This window comes from Lepisma saccharinum, chromosome 24 (genome assembly GCF_977018435.1).
Source record: "Lepisma saccharinum chromosome 24, izLepSacc3.1, whole genome shotgun sequence".
Lineage (NCBI taxonomy): Eukaryota > Metazoa > Arthropoda > Insecta > Zygentoma > Lepismatidae > Lepisma > Lepisma saccharinum.
This window is the reverse complement of record NC_139252.1, coordinates 55,760,588-55,776,970: the sequence shown is the minus strand read 5'-3', so window position 1 is coordinate 55,776,970 and position 16,383 is coordinate 55,760,588. Positions and strand designations below refer to the sequence as shown.

General features: G+C 39.8%; 1 protein-coding gene across 1 annotated transcript; it reads left to right on the top strand.

Moving 5' to 3' along the window:
* Nucleotides 1-972: 972 nt before the first annotated feature.
* LOC145977909 (uncharacterized) lies at nucleotides 973-14,342 on the top strand. The gene is made up of 4 exons (XM_083110216.1): nucleotides 973-1,084; nucleotides 4,421-4,516; nucleotides 11,259-11,438; nucleotides 12,971-14,342. The coding sequence occupies exons 2-4, from the start codon at nucleotides 4,436-4,438 to the stop codon at nucleotides 13,166-13,168; spliced, it is 459 nt and encodes a 152-aa protein (XP_082966342.1). The 5' UTR covers nucleotides 973-1,084; nucleotides 4,421-4,435; the 3' UTR covers nucleotides 13,169-14,342.
* The last annotated feature ends 2,041 nt before the right edge of the window (nucleotides 14,343-16,383 follow it).

Genomic DNA, 16,383 nt, shown 5'->3' with positions numbered 1-16,383 from the left:
GATGAGTGATGACATGATGAAATTGATGAAGGGACCTCGAACAATCCAGGCCGGGATTCGAACCCGTGATGAGCGCATTCTTGTCCTATGTGTTGCAGTGAATAATGAAATAATTTGGAATGAAAAATGTATCTCAGCACTCAAAAAGTCAAATGAATATCATTGAAGAAACCACAAAAAAGTGTGTTGTGTTTTGTTACCTGTTTTGTTTCTGTGCACTTAAAACATCAAATCAACCAACCGTGGAGGAGTGGTTATCACAGCGCACTACAACACCAGGAGTTTCGGGTTCGAACCCCGACCTGGGCATGGGTATTCTTTGTGTTTGTCCCTTCATTAATTTTATCGCATCATCTTCGCAATTGACCAAATGTGACAAAAAGCGACGTTAAGTAACAAAAATAAAATAAAATCATTGATTGATTGCTCAATTTGGTTTATTTTACTTCGCTTTTCCGCGACTTTTGATACGATAAAATTGTTGAAGAGACACACACAAAGAATACTCGTGGCCAAGCCGAGATTCGAACCCAGGATCTGTGGCTTAGAGTCAAATCAAATCGTTTTTTATTTTTGAATGTGGGTGGGGGTTACGTGTACTTGTTTTTAGTACTCATTCATCATTTTGCAATCTTTTCCTGTAATTGACATTCTTCTTTTTTTAGGAATACTGGGCCCTAAAGGGGGGAGAGGTGTGACCCATACCAACCGCCCCCCTTAGCACGCCACTGACTGCTACCCCAAGTGTCGACGTCACCGCACGTCACTGGGAAAAAGGCTTGTTTATCCCCCCATGGAAAAAGTCTGTGTACGCCCGTGGGTTACATTGTGCAGTCCTGACTCCACTTTAAACCATAGGTCCAGTTTCGATTAATCTATGTGACTAGAACTTTGACAGGACCGAAACTAGGTAGTGAAGCGACACTCTCGACTGTGGGCCTGGCAACATTGTCGAAGCACATTTATCATGCATGAAAAGTTGCAGCGTCGAATAGACGTTCGTTTGTTCTGAAGCAAGGCAAAATTCGGAAGCAGTTTTGTTCGGAAAGCTCAAAGCTGCGAATGGAACGGATTTTCCTGAATCGTAAGTAGTTATTTGCGATAATGTTAACCAACTGGTGTGGTTACAGTGAGGTGACACTTTGACAAGTGATAAAAGTATTTATTCATTTAGTGACAGGCTTATCGCTACGTGTTCAGGTAGACCTTGTACTTGAAGTTCCAATGTTGCGGTAAAATTTTGCGAAAAGAAATGGCTGCTTTTTCACGTTGTTGCTTCATGCAGTGCTTTTTTTCAACCTTCTTCAGTACTATAGCGTCCCTTTTTTGCCACTTTTGGCTAATCGCGACGATGAGGATGAGTAATCAAATTGAACATCTATGTCCAGGCTGGAATTCCAACCCGGGGCTCCTGGCGTCGTTGCGCTCTGTGATAACCACTCCGCCACGACGGACGGCTCTTCAGTGACGTACATTTGGATGCATAAATATTAGCAGGTGAATTGCCATTCGCTGTTATCTCCCACGGGCGTCGGGGCGAGTGTTGAGCCGATCCTTCTTGAAAATTGGCATGGTTCATTTCAAGTGACAAAAAATCATGAAGATTGTTGCTCTTGTGGTTATGGTTAATAACAGAAATAACGTTCAGTATGCCCCACACTTTCTTGATCCGGTCGTCAGTGGGGGTGATGTGATCAGCATCACGCCCCTGACCGCCTTTACCCCCCAGAGTTTCCCCCAGGTACCCATGTTATTCGACGCTGGGTGGACGCCGGGGCCGCTTCCATAGTTAAAAAAGTTCCCGGATTTGAACCGGCCGGGGATCGAACCCGGGACCTTTAGCATGGTAGTCAGACGCGTTACCGATACAAAATTACAAAAATTAGACATAAACTTTATGACTAAAACGTACCCATAACTTTTAAGGTTCTTTCTTGAACTAGATGTGTAAAAGTTAATAAGAAAGCAAGATAACTATACATTTCAGTACACTAACAGGTGTGCTATTAATTCCCCACAAAGATATAATGACGTCCCGCGCGTGGCTTTGGGCTCCGACTAAGGGACGCACGCAGGTCCGAGTCTCCTGAGATTTCTGCCTGTGTATGGGACCAGTGGCCACCCACCATCATGAGGATATTGGGGAGCTAGGAACGAGTAGCGCAACCCGGTCATGGAAATCTACCACGGCGGTCAGTAGGTATCAGTAGCCCGCACCTGGTGGAGGCAGGCAGGGGCTCGGATCCAACTTTAAACTGTAGCTTCGATGTTGATTAGCCTTTCTGTGCTTCGTGGACTTAAAAATAAACCCAAAGAAACAAACAGCCACGCTTGTGTCATCAGAAATCAAGTTTTGGCGCTAATCAAAGGGGGCTCCCGGATTGGCGTCCCCCAATCCCCCCATAAAATAGGCTATACGCACTCAAAATGCGGTTTGACAGGTGGTTGGTTCTTTTTTTATGACGTTGAATGAAATATTTCTCAAGACCACCGTCTAAACTAGTTTATTTTCAACTTGGAAGAAATATATTTAAACGCACGGCCATGAAATTAGGCGGGTGGCAGAAGTTCGCGCTGTTGCCACGTCGGAGCACAACCCCGTGTGTTCGGCGGTTAAAGAGAATGAAAGATCTCGTTGTAGAGTCGGTCTTTGTAATTCATGCGATACAGTATTTGCTCGAAAGGTCAGGGATGACGCAACAGTGCCCCGGAGAGAGGTCGGTCTGACGCTCCAAATAGGCAACGCAGTCACACAGTGCGCGGGAACCAGCGACACTTGTCCAGCTCTCCCTTAGCTTCTCCCATATGTGGCACCAGCGCAATGCTGCCCAACTGCCTATTTTCAGGGCCGTGCGTTTCAGTTGTTTCATGCTCATAATCGTCCGTGTTACTTCGACAGTTACGGAATAACCTTGGGTATAGGGGAATTACCGTTCGGTGACTTTCTTCGTAGCCTATAGAGGTGTGTGATCAGTGTTTTGATATGGTTTTGTTTTATAAGCTCGTGAATGAAAGAAATATGAAGGTTTTTATTGTCTTTGGGCAGTTAAAGTTATTGTTTAGTGTTCAATGAAAAATATAAATAACGTTCCTTAACAAGATCGGTATTTCAAACTGTGTTACAGCGAAGGCAAGCGAAAGTTGCAGTTTGGAAAGATAAAATCACACAAAAGCACTAACAGAATCTTTGAGAAACTAGTTTTGCGGATATTTTACATTAATTTTTTATTGCTCTAGATTCTTTGCGATTGCTTGCTTGGATGAAATACATGATATAACCACAATGCCACCATCCACGATTCAAACCTAGGACCCCTTGCATGTACCACGATAGGGACAAGCCGCAAAACCCCGCAGTTTGGGCAGGGCCATGAGACAAGTAAGCTTTTAGGGGGCCCTTAGCCATTAAGTGTTCGCGTATGTAAAAAATAAATGTGATTACTCAGGGGTATAGAAACGAACACAATGTATACAGGTAAAGTTAAAGTTCCCCGTGCCATAGAGGCACATTTATGGTATGTGGGGGTAGGGCCCCACATATTTTTTTATGTTCGCCATCTTGGAGGTGATGTGATCAGCACCACGTTCTGGCAGCCTTTACCCAACCGGTACTATTGGGTTTGAGGTTGGGTGGGAACTGGAACCGTTTTATGCGGGTACAAAGCCGGAAAAATTCCGACCTTAGTTCACCCACCCCGGGTCTCCCGCGTGGCAGTCAGACTAGAATCATATCAAGCTAGAATTTGACGAGAAATGCAGTGGCGAAGGTTTCTTCAACCTGTCTTTAATAAGATAAAAGTTGACTGCATGAATGTAACAAATATCATTTCCCAGGTGTGAGAAAACAGGGTTATCCAGCCCCTTCCCATTTAAAAATTTATCGAGTTTAATTCAATATAGCGGCCACCAATATGTGTTCCGCTTGAAATACACCAATGTGGTTCTCCCTAAGCCTAACCTGTTTCTATCATGACCAATTGTACCCAGCCTAACTCCATTCCTTTTTTTAGGGGGTGTTAAAGGACTTTTGACTCAACATGTAGGCCTTGAATTTGTCAAAATGAAATCAAGAATTAAACACACATCCATTACATATGTGTGATATATATATAATGTGTGTGTGTGTATGAAGGTAGGTAGGTAGAGAGGGGCCTTTGGTAATATTTTGGGGGGACCCAAGATTTGTAGATCCGACACTGACAAGTAGCTAGGCTCACGTGTTTCGGGGGGGGGGGGGTACGGATACATAAATTTTCTATGATATGATTACATGATACACATATAATTTATTCTTGTGCTCCATATCAAGTTTTATCAATATATCGTAGTAATTTTAATATTATCATATTTTAATGTAGACATGTGTGCTTTGACCTAATGCTATTACTTATTTGAATGTGGTATTTTATTTTAATTTCAGATTCCAACATTGAGGATGCCAGAAATTATAACCGTAACGGCCGACAGAAAGCAGCTAATTTGCAGCCCTCTGTTCTATCTCAAGGTCCTAGAGTTGGTGAGTGAGTTAAACCAGGGCCAACGTGATTTATATGGCCTGCCTTTGTACATAATAATAATAATAATATATTTTTATTCGGTGGGCGAGGTTCAACCGCTGGCTGCTCTACCGCCTAACCCTTGTCGGCATTCACATGTGTGACAATAGATATTAGAAGATAATACATACACATGAGAAGCGGTTAAAATAATTCAACCTACCACATGTACGTTTACATAAACATATTCATATTCATATATATATATATATATATATATATATATATATATATATATATATCTATATATATATATATATATATATATATATATATCCATACAGTGGCGTAGCAACATATCGTGAGGTCCTGGGCGAGATTAGAATGCGAAGCCCCTATCCGTTCTTTAAATTTGAAATCTTAATGTGAATTGATACAAAATCCTCAGGAATGCGTCACCAAATTATCATATTTAAATAATGATAATAAATTACTGACGAAAATGATATTTAACAATTTCACTCACCCCAAAAATGTCTTGATCTGTTTTCCGTGAGCTGAAATCTGAAGATTTAGGACGAACTACGAAATATTATAATGTGAATATATGTATAAAAATCTAGGAAAGTAACTAACGATTTTTTAGATTGTCCAAGAATTTCGATTTCGTCCTTGAATATATGAATTGATTGTTTGAGGGGAGAGGCAGTCACCAGAAGTCTGCAGTCTGTAACATTGAGTAAGTTTTGTTTAATAGCCATTGATGCAAGTCTACAAGACATCCCGCTTTAGTCGGGACAGTCCATTCTTTTTAATTCCTGTCCCGACTTCATTGTAGGAAAGAACAACCACGGAAAGCATTGGAATGCCTCACACTTGATTAGCGGCAGAAGAGGATGCTTTGTTAACTTATTTCAATCGAGAGTACAAAGTCAAGAGAAATAAGAAAATACAAGGCAGAGCGCTTTGAATTTTTATGTAAATGTTTCACATGAGAAATAGGATGATAATTTTACTTTTTTCGGTCATCCTTGGCCCGCCTACCTGTATGTTACGCCCCTGATTTGACGTATTCATTCAAATTAAAACTTTTAACTAGAATATAAAGGCAGATAAAAACTGTTTGAATTTTATTGCCCACAAAAATTAGCCTTTTCCATATTTCTTCTCACTTCTATTTTTTACAATTTTCGTATCAACCCCATGGGACGCGAGACCAAGTGCGGTCGACCACTTCGCCCACCGCCCACCCCTTGCTACGCCACTGTGTCCATTTGTGTGTGTGTGTATATATATATATATATATATATATATATATATATATATATATATATATATATATATATACACAGTGACCTGTAATTAGATGTATTCCCTGAAAGGGATTAAAGTAGAGACAATTTGCAATAAATTTGACCATAATGATACCCCTTCCGAAAATTAGTAGTTTTCGAGATAATCGAATTTCTATTGTTTTTTTATGACAATTTTCCACATAAAAATGCGAAATTGAGAAAATACAGCTTATTGTATGCCACATATTTCAGCGTTTTCTGATAGCATATAAGTGGTTGGTTGGAAAAACGTTTGTCCCAAATAACAATCACATGTAAGTAACGTGTGGGTCTAAACTTACACTCTTAACACTCTTAGTTCATTTGGCAACGTATTAATAACAAAAATGGTATGACACGAAGCGTACAAATTACTTAAATTACTTCCTTGTGTCATCTGCTATCCAACAAGGTACAAATGTTGCTAACATTTACATTTGCGTACAAGAAATAATACTCCATTCATCTTCATGAATGGAATGAATGAACAATAGAATTAAAGAACATTACATGTCTTGCTCAAAGTGGGCAACTCCGTTACGAATGCAGGCACGCAGGTTTTTACGGACATTTGGTATCGTAACTCGTGATGTGATGGTGTCCTTGATGTGTTGACCAGCTGTTAAGATCCTCTCCCTGAGCTCTTCTTGCGAGTTTACCGGTGTCTTGTCATGTGGCTCCAAATGTAGAAGTCGCAAAGCGTCAAATCGGGGGATCGAGCCGGCCAGGGAATCGGGCCGCCTCGGCTAATCCATTTCTTTGGTTAATTTTCATCCAGACACTGTCGCACGCCCAGACAGAAGTGTGGATGGGCGTCATCAACAATCATTTGATCGAGCCATTTTTCCTGCCCCAAATCTTAAATGCCATCACTTATGAACATTTTTTGAGGAACGGGATGGCAATGTTGTTGGAGGATGTGCCTCTAGCTACAAGACGTGACATGATTTACCAGCATGAGGGCTGCCCAGCTCGATCCCCCGATCGATTTGACGCCTTGCGACTCTTACATTTGGAGCCACATGAAAGACTTAGTTTACAAGACACCGGTAAACTCGCAAGAAGATCTCAGGGAGAGGATCTTAACAACTGGTCAACACATCAAGGACACCATCACATCACGAGTTACGAGACCAAATGTCCGTAAAAACCTGCGTGCCTGCATTCGTAACGGAGGTGCCCACTTTGAGCAAGACGTGTAATGTTCTTTAATTGTATTGTTCATTCATTCCATTCACATGAAGATGAATGAAGTATTATTTATTGTACACAAATGGAATGTTAGCAACATTTGTACCTTGTTGGATAGCAGATGACACATGGAAGTAATTTAAGTAATTTGTACGCTTCGTGTCATACCATTTTTGTTATTAATACGTTGCCAAGTAAACTAAGAGTGCATTTTTTTTATCATCACTTGTAAGTTTAGACCCACCCGTTACTTGCATATGATTGTTATTTGGGACAAACTTGTTTCCAACCAACCATTTATTTGATAGTTATCAGAAAACGCTGAAATATGTGCCATAAAATGAGCTGTTTTTTCTCAATTCGCATTTTTATGTGGAAAATTGTCATAAAAAAACAATAGAAATTCGATTATCTCGAAAACGACTAATTTTCGGACGGGGTATGGTCAAATTTATTGCAAATTGCCTCTACTTCAACCCCTTTCAGGGAATACATTTAATTACAGGTCACTCTGCATATATATGAATATACCTATATGGGCAGACTTGTCATTTGGATAACAATTCAAGTATTTTACATAATTCTTAGAAAGTAGACGGTATTTTACATATTGTTCTTTTGTTTTAACTTTTTCATTTGATTCTGTGTCACTAAAAAACAATTAATTTCTCCTTTAACTGTTACCTTTCCCCTTCAGTTCCACTTGAATAGGTCATTCACCTTCTCTCATTTTTCATAATCTGAAAATTGACAGAAATTAAAATGAATTTCTTATGAAGTGAAGAGACAGTGTTTCGTCTGTCCCACCTGTGACACAAAATTGTTCACTTATAGCTACAAATCATGGAAACTATTTTAAGGGTAGTTATGTTTAATCAACAGTGTTAAGTTTCATATTTCATTTTACAGAAACTGTAAGGAAAATGTTGCTTAACTATCAGTAGAATAGTTACTTTAATATATAAAATGTTGTCCACGTGTCCCGCCAGTGACAATGGAATGCCCCATACACGTGAAACTGCGAGGAATGATATTATTTGTATTCACTTGTAGAGTGAGTTATATGTTTCCTAGTAAAGTGACAATCTTATGTGTTACACCCTTCTAAACCCCGAAACTGACATTCTGGGGAAAAATCACTGACTTAGATCATTAGATCATCAGGTGGGTTTTCGGGAAAAAGACACAAACTGCGATTTTCTGTTGTTTTTATTTAAATCACACTGAATTAAATCTGCATATTATACAGCGTGTCCCGCTTATACGTATAATAAAAGAAAAATTCATAACTTCTAAACAAACTGTCAGAATGATGTGATTGTTGTTTCATTTTAAAGAATGACTGAGAATTTTTTTTTAGCAACACATTCAGTGGTAGTTGCGCATGCGCAGTAGCCAGAATGTCTTGAAAACTGATGTTATCAGTTCCTCAGTAGCCATTCGTCATGTGGTCGCCACATGAAAAGGTGTTTGTGTTTTTAAACTTTGTCTGAAGTGAAGTCTGTGACACTTGTGCAGAGACGATTTCGTGCACGTTATGGTTTGGGTGCTAGAGAAGTAGTTCCATCGTACATTTCACTAAAGAAATGGGAAAAACAGTTACGCGAAACCGGTTCATTTCTCAAATCTCGTTAGAGACTTTCTGGACGAGCATTTCAACGGAAAATGGATAGGAAGAGGTTCGAATTTTATTGAATGGCCCCCACGGTCACCAGACCTCACTCTGTGTGATTTTTTGTTGTGGGAGTGTGTTAAGGACAGAGTTTACTGTACACCGGTTAGAGATTTGCAAGGCTTGCGTGAAAGAATTGTGGTTGCAGTAAGCAACATTACCCCGCACATGCTTCAAAACGTGTGGCTTGAGGCTGACAACCGGTTTCACATTTGCCGTGCCACTAACGGTTCACATGTGGAAGTCCGCTAGTTTTCTTGATTTGTAAAAAAAAATTCTACATGTTTGTACAAAAAATATTGGTAAATGAAAAAAGTTGTGATTTTTTCTTTTATTATACGTATAAGCGGGACACGCTGTAGGTATAATTTTACATTGGGAATGTGTAAAGATTCCAATCAGTGATACCGTGGCGGAGTGATTAGCACGCCTGGGATCCAGGGTTCGAATCCCGGTCTGGGCATGGATGTTTGTGAGTGTCCATTCATCAATTTCATCACATCACAGCATCCCCATCTTCGCAAATTAGCCAAAAGTGGCAGAAAAGCGAAGTAAAATAAAGCAAATAAATAAATAAATAAATCCAATCAGTGATAAAGCAACATGTATACTTGGTGTCGGGAAAAATGCGCCCGGGAAAATTGCGCTCTCGCAATAAAAGTGGGAAAAATGCGCCCTCCCAAGAGTAACCACAGTGAAAAGTGGGAAAAATGCGCCCAGCACACACGACCTTCACCAATATGATAATAGGTTGATTAAAACAACCTTGACGTAGCTTCCCCTCACATTTAACACAGGTTTGGGACTGTGAGGAAAGATATTTTTTTAAAAAAAGGTACAGTAAAAATATTCTCTTTTCTGGCGTGTTTAGAAGCTGGAGATGATGTCCTTTGTCATATTTTTTTTTTTTTACTTTTGTAATTTTTATTTAATATGTTGTAATTTTTATTTTATTTGATTAAAGTTTTTATTTACATTTGTATTTCCATTTCTTGTGACCTCCGTTGACGATCTTTTACTCCATTTTTTGGATGTACGCCAGACTTCTGAGGCACTTGGTAAGGTCCTTGGGTGTGCTTGTTTTGTAAGTATGAAAAATTTTGCTAATCTGTTCATCCAGTTTTATGTACGTTCGTTTCTTCTTCGTTCCTTCCAAACCGATGCTAGCCCTGTCATATTTGTATCCGCTGTATTCCGCTTCCTGATTCAGCGTCTTCAGAAGGGTGTAGAATTTGGGACGAAGTCGAACTTTCTCCTGCAACTTATTGTTCAACCCTTCAACAGCATTGTTCGTTCGGTGCTTTGCATCTCCACAGTGCCACACATCAACTGGCGTACTATGGATTAGGAGCCACCCATCTTCAACGTCCTCGCGGGGGATCATTACCAGAGCGCTGCACATGCGGACATGAAGCCTTACTTCTTCGTCATTCTTGTAGTCCGGTACCAATCCAACGTCTTGAACTTTGCGCCACAGACACTGATTAAAGTGGAAGTAGCATCCCTTGAGATACAAGTCGGGAAGTTTGAAATGAGGGAAGAAATGCAATCATCTTCTTACTCAACCATGAGTCTTTCTGGATTCCAACCCGATAAACATTCCTACATTTTCCCAAAAAGTAGGTCGTAAGTTTCTCTTTTTTTGTTCGGCAGGAAGGCAAATACTACTGGAGCGATGTTAATCTCGTTATCTGTACTGCCAAGATCTGCGTGGATTGTATAGAGCTGGGCGAACTGCTTGCTACACGATTTGAAAGTTTCGTCCATGAAGAACTGATTGTGATTCTGCAGTATTTCCCTGCCTTTGGAGCTACAAAAAACTAGGATTCTCTGCTCGTCTCCTTTATCTAGCAAAACGAAACTTGAACTGTCGCCCATTTTCAGGTCTTCTTCAGATAAAACGATGTTCTGTCTGGAATTCGGTCTCGACGATCTCCTTGTGCCTGCCTCCTCACATAGTTCATGCTGCGTTTGAAGCTGGAGTACACAGGAACTTCCGCCACGAGGTCGAATCCTTCATTAAACAAGGGACCCATTTCTTTCTGGTAGAGCTTAGACATAGATTCGTCACCTTCTCTTGCTCGCTTCTTAGCTGCCACTCGCTAAATTGTGTGCTGGGCGCATTTTTCCCACTTTCTAATGTGGTTACTCTTGGGAGGGCGCATTTTTCCCACTTTTATTGCGAGAGCGCATTTTTCCCGGGCGCATTTTTCCCTGATTCGTATACTTTGTCTGTAATGTTTGCTATTAAAAGAATAAACGTAAGAAAACTGTCTTGTGTAAAATTGCATTTTTTTACTTGAGTGCTTTTTCCCCGAACAGCGTATAATTAATTTCTGGAATTTCCTGTATTTAAGGAACTGGTTATCAAAGGCATTTAAAACTTTTTCAATAGATGAGGCTTCACGATGCAGAAGACCAGATGCATTCTTACAATTTTTGTTACAATCGATCAAAAATTAAGGTTCTGCGATTTTTGAAACACACTGTACAAATACGAAATATGAACTATAGTTCTTGCTTAAATTTAACGTCTATTAATATGTTCCTTTCTGTGATTTGCAGGGTTTTAGCATTGTGTGCATTGGGCTCTCCATAGACCAGAACTCCGCTGGGGTCCTGTATGCTACAAACAAGAGCCTAGACGCCGAAAAATTTATATTCGTCGCTTACGGGTCGTTCGCTATAATATCGCTAGTCCAGCTTTTCGGCTTAATCTTTGGAGGGAAGATACCAAACATCACGGTGAGTAGCGTTTGGACAATCACTAGGTTTAGTAACTTCTGTAGAAGGTTGAATAAACATGCCGAGTGTTGATTCCAGTAGCGTTCGAAAAATCACTAGGTTTAGTAACTTCTTTAGAAGGTTGAATAAACATGCAGTGTGTTGATTCCAGTAGCTTTCGAAAAATCACTAGGTTTAGTAACTTCTTTAGAAGGTTGAATATACATGCCGAGTGTTGATTCCAGTAGCGTTCGAAAAATCACTAGGTTTAGTAACTTCTGTAGAAAGATGAATATACATGCCCGAGCGTTGATTCCAGTTCAGTCTTCACAAGATAATGCTAGTAGAGATTTCAAAACAACAATGAAATCGAATCTTTGTTTGGTTACACAGTCACCTGCAATAAAAATCTGATCCCTCAACTCCTGAAATATTCTCCTCGCTGCAATGTTGTTATGTGTTTTGCCTCACTCTAGGGCGATGGCCGAACACACTATGGAAAAGTTGGTATTGAAGTTCACTCATCTCTAGATCTAAGTGTCTCAGTTATAATGCGGCTGAGTGTGCATACACTCTTTTTCACTGTAAATAGTATCCGATCGTGACTTTTGGTCCACGGTGCATATTTTATTCTAAAGCCAATTATTTTTCTGTGGAATGAAGATCAGAAATGGAAGAAACACAAAAAAGCGAAACCCACATGGCTCTCTTTCGGGAGATAGAACAACAATAAAAGCGAGCTGGTAGCCGATAAGTACCTTAATAAAACAATTGATATTTCAAATCGAGATCACCTTCCGCAAGTTTATTGCAGCGCTGCTTATCACTTACGCACTTGGCGACGGAAACGCTTAGTTTCTTAGCAACAATCTTGTTGGACTTCAACTCTCTACATTCACTTTGTTTCACGACCCGCAATACTAGATAAAATTATAAGCATACATGATGGACTCTGGGAAGGATTTGCTATTGAATTAAATACGCTTTGTATTGGAGAATAGAGTGCTGCAGGAACAGAATTTCGCTCGTTACTGCAACACGGAAATAGAGACACTGTGTGACAAATCGTCATAAGTTTTTAAGTTTTTCGTGCCTTTTCAAAAAGGTAAGCTACGACAACTTACTTTTAAAAGTAAGTAGTTACAGTTAGAATTCCTCAAAAAGTAATTCTTACTTGTAACTGACAAACACTGATTTTAACATATTTGAGCAGAGGTCGTCTTTTTTTTCTTTTAGATTATACCAAACCATCAAATGCGTTGCCCTATTCATTAGCATTGGCTTTGCCAAATCATCAAATGCCTTGCCCTACTTATAGTATAGGCATTGACAAATCATGAGAAGCCTTTCCCTACTCATTAGCATGGCTTTGCCAAATCATCAAATGTCTTGCCCTACTCATACCAGCTTTGCCAAATCATGAAATGCCTTTCCCTACTCATTAGCATTGGCTTCCTGCAAGTTTCTCCTTCAATATCAGCGCAGGTCACTAGACTGTGGAGCATGTCTCATCTTGCACGACTGACTGAATTATGCATCCCTTTGTCTTCCAGAGCATGGCATTCTGCTTGATAGGAGGAGTGATGTTCCTGAGTGCTGGGGGGATCCAGATGGCCGCTGCAGGACAGTACCCCTATTCCACAGGAAGCGAAAAGCTGAATGCGGCAGGCACCACGGGGCTCATAGGGACGCTGCTGTTCCTGGTGGACGCTGGACTATCCTTCTTCTTCCACAGAAGGGGACAAGCGTGAGGCTGCCAAGAATGAAACCATCCTGTCATCCAGGAGGAATTGTTGAAGAACAGGTTTTGGTGCGTCTCCCCCCCAAGGAGAAAGCTTATAAGACAGCTATGCTGTCTTCCTTGCTTCGATACCAGCTGTCCCACAACGGTAAAGAGTATTTCCAAGAAGATCATATTTGTTTGTGGTGAATTTAAACTGAGATCAAACAGTTTTGAAATGTCTTTGTGTCTGTGAGCACAGATTTTCTTTTGTGTTGGTCATTCTCGACCGCTTTATATTTTCACTAGCACTTGATGTTTATCATCAAGGAGAAAGTACACGAGTGATTACGTAGATAGTACCCAGTGCCAGAGTCCATCAGCTCCCTAAAATCCACATAAAATACCATATGAACCAACTAGAACGAATATTGTTAATTCAAGTAGTTTTAACAGTGTGATTTCTCGCAAAACTTCCTCAGGAAAACAAAAAGCTTGATTAATTATTTAGGAGTTGTGTGAAGTGTTATGTTCTTCTGAGAGGTGACTTCAGCGTCTCACTCTTTGAAACTATTTTGTTTTTCGAAAATTTATTTATCGTTTTGCTCTCAGTATCTTGCTCCCTGTCTCTGACAGAGCATGTGTCGTCTGCATATTTCTATGAATGCAAACAGCAGTGCCATCTTGTGTTGGATACTTCTTCGGTAGTATGACTAAGCAAAGGCATTACTGCAGAGGCACTTATGATGAGAGAACTGCCTTGGCAAATCTAATAGCTAGTTTAGCAGAAATCATGGTTCGGCGATGTAAAACAAACATTCAAATTTAGTTGTTTAGTTTATGCCAACAGCAACATCCAGAACTCTACGAGTCTAGAATATTCACTCAACGTTGTAAACAAAACAGTGTTCATTTATTCAAGCTCCTTAAAACTAAACGTCGATTCGTGCATTAAAATGCATTTTTCGTGGTGATAGAAGGTATTATGAACTTAAAGAAGATACAACCAGAAAACCGGAAACTACCTTCTCAGCAAGATGAAAATATGCAGGAATTCCTTGTATACTTCAGTACTGGCTATTTTGGCTTCACCAAGAAGCGAAGCTAATGGAAGAAATCATAGTTGAAAGGTTCTAAGCATATGTTGCAGGCATCTTTGGTTTACATTGTATGGAGGGTTGTATTAAAATGTTTGTTATGATTTGCACTTATGTGTTTCCTTGTACATTATAACACTTGCTTCCAGGCTCCTATCACAGTCACAATTTCTAGAGAACATTGAGACAAAATTCTGAACATTATTAATTTCGGCTAAGTACATATTTGCATTGTCTTCTTACAATGTATTTCGTGTTAGGATTACAAATTTTGTGTAAATACATTTCTAGCATAGATTAATTCTTTCTCATGTTACTGGTTCTGCTTTCATCCGGAAGAACCGCAGAAAGTACATATGGCCAAGTTTGGATTTTACATTTCCTAGGAACACTTGTGTTGCTGTGCCAGTAAACCTTCCGGTTTAAATATACCAGAGAGCTAGTTATTACTTGGTTAGTATCATTCTGTATCATGAGTATAATCAGTGGCGTAGCCAAGGGGTGTTGAGGGATACCAGTTGTCTTGTTTTGGAAGGCCACTTTGCAGCAAGAATTAATTACTTTTAATCCAATCTTTCATTAACTAATAACTTAAATGTTTTTAAGATCACATTTTGAAATGTGTTGCTTTATGTTAATTGGATTCATGGCTTTCTTAGGCTCTATTTTGCCCCCTCCATTAAAAAAAATGCTCGCTCCTGAGAAGAAGGGGTTGGCGCCTGAATTATTTTCAGTTTTTCATACCCCTGGTCTCGTATATGCTTCTCGCTCGTGCCAATTCAAGATACTTATTCAGGCGCAAATGCAAACATCAACAATGGCAGTTTCACTTCAACCCCCGCAGTCCTGTCGAATGCTGGCAGCGAGATTTCGCAACAGAAATGATTTGCAACGCAAATAAACCTTCGCGTCACATATGCAAACGCCTCTTCTGCAATGCGGATGCCATCAGGAAATAACCTTCGGAACAATTCGTCGATGGGTAAAAATTATGCTTATTTGATCCTCTCTTCGTGTACAGCGCGCTACGACGGCAAGGTGTCCCGAGTTTGAATCCTGGCATGGATGTTCTTTGTGAGTGTCCGTTCATCAATTTTATCATATCATCGCTCATCCTCATCTTCGTGATTAGCCAGAAGTGGCAGAAAAGCGAAGTAAAATAAATCATACCAATTAATTTTAGTGCATAGTTTTAAACAATCTTTTTGTGTTGTCTGTTTCGCCATGTTAATCTATTTTTTAGTTGCTCGAACAGGTTCTTAAATAACTTATAACAACGGATATAAAAAAAACTTATGCCACTTAAAACTGTAGGTCCACTTTCGATTAGCCTAATTGTGCATAAACGTTGACTTCAAACCCAAACTCATCTAATCATTACTCAACCTCATCGTCGCGATTAGTCGTAAGTGTAAGAAACGCGACGTAAAATAACAAAAATACAGGTGCAAGAGCATTATTAATGCAAATAAACATTGAGAATTTGCAAAGCAATAGCTTAGGTGACGTTTTCACTCGGCAAACTGTCCATTGCTTGATTTTTGAAGCTCTGAATTGCGTAAAACAAATCAGAATATGCATGGTGATGGACAATTTGCTTGGTAGTAATTTTGCATCCCACTGTACCAAAGTGAGCGGGTGGCTGGTTATTTACAATAACATTTACGGCATTAGTTTGATGAAAAATACTAGTCGAGATTCAGTTTTGTCTCAGTACTATCCCTATGAATGGAAGTACCATCACATCAAAGACATGCAACACATTCGGTTTGCCCATCACCACCTCTCGACGTGCAAGCAAAATACACAAAATACTCCAGCTAATCTAGAACACACCTTTTCGCACCTGACGTTTAGCAAAGAGGTGCCAATACTGTTGATAACGAACGATAACAACAGGAACAAATGTGGAAATGAACTCCAGAAGACTTCGTCATAGTTATAACTGAAGAGAAAGTTTACGTCATGTTATATAGAACTTCAGCGTTGGCAAGACTCGCTCAATCTTTATTCCCGACGGTTGATACGTTCTTCATGTTTCCGAGGCAAACAGGGAGATATATCTTATTATAAGCTTGAGAGGGAAGTTGTTTAATGGAAAATAATAGCTGTTTCTAAGTGTTGCTTTTCGCCTTCGTTTGGTAGCCAT